The following is a 5,683-nucleotide window of genomic DNA, read 5'->3' as shown; positions in this document are numbered from 1 at the left end:
CTACCCATAACACACCTGGCTGACAAAAGAGAATTGAACAGATTGAAGTGTCGAACGAGGCAGTGATGATCAAACATCAATCAAATCTATTTAGAAACATACTTTTAGCATACTTAGTTGTGATACGAGAATGTTGAATGAATGTGTCATGCATGAGTCAAAATCAAGCACCACCAAACTCGCAGTACGTTACTCACCACCTCCACGCTCTCATCCAGATATAGTCATTACTGCCTCTGACATACAAGACTGCAACATCCATAATGCCAAACTTGAGTTTTCAAAGCAGCTGTCCACAAACCAATCGGTGACGTCACAGTAGGTTTACAATCTGTGTGTGAACTCCCCGGGGTCGGCCCTTATGCTCTGGGGGACGTTAGCTTGCTAGCTGCAAGCTCCATTCATCTGCTTTATTCTCACACACTACAAAGCAGCTCTGCTCCCTCGATGCAACCCCCTCAAAAACATCTTACACAAGCACGAAAAAACAATCTCTTTCGCTCTGTCACTCAAACTCACATCCACTCACACATATACACATATATACTGTATACATTCCAGCTATACTTCACAAACCGTGGATTATCATTCTGCACCGGCCAAGTTTGGACCTCGTCATTTTGGAAAATCAAAGATTGAATAGCAAAGTTTCTTTTAAGGTCTTTTTTTCCTAATATAAATGCAAATATTGCTTGTTTGTTTTTTTTTGTTTTTTTCATTTAAAAAAAATGCCCAGAGGGGACATCAGGTAACCCTGAACAATGTCTACCTTTCAAAAGAGAGACCTCTATAGCCTGACAAGAACACAAACTGAATAGATGCATGAAAGACTTTTTTGATGTCTTCCAAAAGTTGATAATTTAACTCAAAATGTTTTCAATATTTCTCCTTCCAGCACAGCTACTTTGAAGAATAAATCAGTGTTTACCTATAAGTCATTAGTTACTTGGCTGCATGCAGTTATATTACAGACTAAGTACCGCAGCATCAGAAAGAATGTATACACTAATAACTAGACGTCCTTACTGCACTGGAATGTGTGGAGTGGTGGAGCACAAGTTTTACTTGGCTCAAACATGTTTGTGTCCAAAATCCAACCTCAGCATGACCTCAGCAATGTCATCACAGGCCAAGCCCATAACCTATGTGACCTCTTTCATTGCCACACTGAAAAACTATGAGAAATGTTGAATTTGATGTGGATATTAGCAGAGCCTAGTTTGCTAAGAGTGAAAAGTGGACCTTTTCCTGTAATGTACATCAACAAAAGAAAATACATTCCTTTAGCGCAGACATGAGATAAAAGTAAAATTTTAAATTGATTGATTGAAATCCTGTGCTTATGAAAAATGGTCAGGGGACTTTGGGGACTGAAATTTTTTAAAGATTATTTCCTTTTTTTGGAAATACTTCACTGTCTTCTGGGTAGCCCTTTATTTTTAATACTGTGTAAAGCTTGAAACTAGTTAGGATGTCTACTAAAGTTGAGTCTTTATATTTTGTTACAAAAACAGAATAACAAATCATGTTTAAGGAGACATTGGGTGTCCAAGATTCATTCAGTATGAAGCTACACACCAGCAGGTCTCCTCTTGGCTAAAATGTAAATAACATGATTTTGTGATATAAAGCATGGCCAATAACAACTCTGACGTAGGGTTGCACATCTCTCTGTGATAAACGATTTGATACGCATCTAGATACACAGGTTACGATACGATTCAAAAACGATTCGAATCGATACGAACGATACGATTTGATTTGATTCTACGGTTAATATTTATTGTGGATATTTTATAAAACAAAGAAGCCAATTCTATAAAAGTGACTATCTTACAGTACAATATTTTCTTTTCAAATATGTAAAAGACCACATATCCCTAAGCATTGTTGCTTTATGGCACTGGCAAAAATAAAATATTAAAAAAAACAACAACAACCAAAAAATTCTGGCTGAATCAACATTTGTTAGAGAGAATCCGGTAGATTTTCAAAATAAAATCAACATTTGTTAGAGAGAATCCGGTAGATTTTCAAAATAAAATACCCCATGCAAACATAAAAATAGAATACTAAAAAACTAATTAACTACGTAGCATATTTACACACGTAAAAGAATGTTGAGAAGAACATACACCGGGAAAATGGCCAAATCTGAACAAGTAAACAGTCACCGCGCTGCGAACAGGCCCGGTGGATTTTCCCAAAAGTGTGTGAAGCCGCCAACCGATTCCAAGTCTCGCGATACCCGATCCATAACTCTGCAACCAATTCATATAGGAATTCATGGATAATTCGTATCGATTGAGGAGGCTGTTACCGACGCAGCCCTATCTCTCACTTTTTAAACCGAACATCCGGTCACATCGGTCTATCGTTCACAACCGTACTCTGAGGTCCACTGTTGGATTGGTATGCAGGTGCACGCACACAGACACACACAGACATACACAAACATACACACTCTACCCCCTACTGAGCCGTTTCTTTTCCCCATTGTGCTCCCTCTCTTCATCATGATAACAACAACAACAACAGAGTTGAAGCCTCCTGAAGCACTCACTTTGAATATCAAATTGTGTGTGTGTGTGTGTGTGTGTGTGTGTGTGTGTGTGTGTGTGTGTGGGCAGGGGGAGTTTTGGGCAGCTGCTGACATTTTTGGTAAGACAGTTTGTGTGTTGACTACCTTTTTGGATGTGTGTATGTGTGTGTGTGTTTTGTCTGTGTATGCATCATTTTAAGTTGCATGGTCATGTATTTGTGTTCTGCTATACTTGTATGAAGAGGTTAATGTTTTGAAGTGAATGTATGTAGTTAGTGGGACTGCTGAGGCTCATGGAAGTTGCAGTGAAGGCTCTTCTGCCTTTACCATGCAGGAATTGTTGCTGTACACAGTGCGTGTGTGTGCGTTTGTTTATGTGTGGGTGGGTTTGTGGTTTGAGGTGCAAAGATGAAAGATCTGTCTGTGTGACTTTCTCATGAACTCTCTGGGCTCCTTATGGACACTCTAAACACACATACTGTGTCACATTATCTCACATAAATACACATCCCAGCAACTTACAGTAAATATTTCCATTTTTGCACACGTAGCACAGATTCTGCAGACAGAATATTCACATACATTACTGTATGTAGATCACAAGAAACAACATGAGTAGACAATAGTGCACAATGAGGTCCTGACTGAAAAGGATGGATACTAACACTGCTTATCATATCAGGGCGGCTGTGGTTCAGATGATCGTCGGTGCAATCCCCGGCTCCACCAGTCTGCATGTCAAAGTTTCCTTGGGCAAGATACTGATCCTCAAATTGCTAATTGCTCCAGAAAGGCCTCACCATCGGTGTGTGAATGTGTATGAATGATGAGCTTGGCCCCTTGCATGCAGCCAATGCCATCAGTGTATGAAAGTGTGTGAATGAGATATGTAGTGTAAAAGCACTTTGAGTGGTCAGAAGACTATAAAGGCGATATATAATAAGTACAGTTCATTTATCTTTTTTTTTTTGATACTTAAACAAACATCAAATGAAACAAAAGAATTTGCTGTGAGTAGAAACATAGGCAAAAGTGTACTTGTACTTGTGTACTTGTAGCCACGAGTGCTGTCATCGACACGGCTAAAGTGTAAATGCATTTGATCATCCATAATTTTCTAATTTTTAAGTGCAGAAAGATGAATCATTTACAACATATAAATATTTTCTGTACTGTTGGCACAGCTATGGTTGTGTTTATGCCGAGGTGGCTCACAGCAATAACGCAACATGTAATATAATGTAATGCAATGTAATCTAATGGCTATTAAAAACTCAAGACTCATGTGCACAATTTCTACCATAATCCCTTTCTGGTTAAATGATCAATTATTTAGGACAAGAGGAGGATGAACATATCATAAGTAGCAAGAAAACAGCATCTGCAGGTACCTGAGCAGCTGAACAGGCAGGTGACTGGGACAGTTGGTAAACATGAGCAGAAAACTGCAGTAGCATTTAGAGGGCAAGTGAGGAATGGCACATATGGAACAAAAGAAATGTTAGAAATGCATGACACACGCGCACACACACACACACACGTGCACACACACGCGCACACACACACACACGTGCACACACACACACAAAATTAAAGAGAGAAAGTGGAGATGGTGATGTGGGATGATACAGATGAATGCATGACAGGGATGAACAAGCAGAAATACAAGTGCAATTTCATGCCAAAAGGACTACCAGAATTGCACTGTGTAACCTGATCTGCATAAATCCAGCTCTTACTTTACCAGACCAGGTGTACAAACAGGTACGAGTTCAGAAGGGCTCAATAATGTCCAACAAAAATGCTCTGCCACTGTGTTTGTGTAACCGCTGGCTTTTTTTCAAGCTCAGGTCTCAAGCGGGTGCATTTGGGTTTATGTTTAACAATAAACCACTCACAGCAGTAGTGCTTTTCAAGTAGTGATATTAATGTTATGCGTGTGTGTGCCTTTGTTTGTCTGTGTGTTCAGTTTGCACAGGGCCAGTACAACTCCAGTGGGTTTGACCTGAATGTGATGCCGGTTTGGAGGAACAACATCACCGGTAATGGAGTAGTGGTCAGCATCATTGATGATGGTGAGTCTAACCTCCACACACACTTTTAAATAGGTACACAATCCTTATTAAATACTGTAATATTTACTGCAATATTTACAAAACACAAAATACTAGCTTGGATTTTTTTCTGGGTGTGTACTAGCTGGTAATTTCAATTTTATTCTTCATTTGTGGATTAATACTATAGGACCAGAAGCTGACATCTAAATTATCTGGAGAATAAATGTATTTTGACCAAAAAATGATATAGTGCATTTTTTTTGTGCGATAGTTTGCGATATCCCAAAAGATTTTAGTTTGGCCAACACTTTGCCAAGTTTAGTGTGATGAAGCTTGGCTGAACTCTGGCCCTTAGTGAAGAGGGTGACTGATTTATGTCAGTGCCCCACCACCACCTCCACCACCGTCATCTACGTCTCAGTCACGCCACAATGAGAATTCATTTCTCTCTGATTGCTGGGATATCTGGCAACAAGGGAAATGAGAGAGCGGCATCTTATGGGCTCATTCATCAAGAACTAATTGAAGCCTCACTAGTCTCAAGTGCTGATAGAGCTGGAGTAGTGTTGGAGTGTGCTGTTTTGTGTGTATGTGCATGTTAAAGTGTTCATGTGACACTCTTCTTGCATCCAAGTGTCTCTGACTCTGCTCTGTATTTGTGTGAAAGTGGACTTAGGGAAAATGTCCCATAAAAGTGTCATCATTCAATGAAAATGGCATATGTGTGTGTGTGTGTGTGTGTGTGTGTGTGTGTGTGTGTGTTTATGCGTGTGTTTTCTGCTGGCTTGTGAGCTGATTATTACTTCACTGTCCATTTTTAATGAAAGATGCTGCTATTATGGCGGACTGCTTTGGACAGAAGATCTTCTCTTTGCTCTGTATCCCTTTGCATGCAGCTACTCAGTGTGTATGTGTGCATGTGTGTGCGCGCGTGTGCGTGTTGGAGGGCTGTCGGTGGTGAAGAGTGGAGGGTAGATACAGAATGAGCAAGCAAGCGAGAGAGAAAGAGAAAGAAATTAAATAGAGGAAGGATATAGAGGGAAATGTCAGGAGAAAGCACGAGCAAAAAGGATTCAAAGAGGGG

The 5,683-nt window shown here is 39.9% G+C and overlaps 1 protein-coding gene across 4 annotated transcripts in view; it reads left to right on the top strand.

Moving 5' to 3' along the window:
- The window catches only part of LOC104923770 (furin-like protease kpc-1), a 162,484-nt gene that overhangs the window by 39,453 nt on the left and 117,348 nt on the right, over positions 1-5,683 (top strand). For all 4 annotated transcript variants that reach the window (XM_027287075.1, XM_027287074.1, XM_027287076.1 and 1 more), the window contains one exon: positions 4,512-4,617. In XM_027287075.1, the coding sequence (XP_027142876.1) occupies positions 4,512-4,617 (106 nt within the window). The remainder of the gene's footprint in view (positions 1-4,511; positions 4,618-5,683) is intronic.

Source organism: Larimichthys crocea, chromosome XIII (assembly GCF_000972845.2).
Source record: "Larimichthys crocea isolate SSNF chromosome XIII, L_crocea_2.0, whole genome shotgun sequence".
Taxonomy (NCBI): domain Eukaryota; kingdom Metazoa; phylum Chordata; class Actinopteri; family Sciaenidae; genus Larimichthys; species Larimichthys crocea.
The sequence above is the reverse complement of the archived record's forward strand: the minus strand, read 5'-3'. Positions and strand labels throughout refer to the sequence as shown.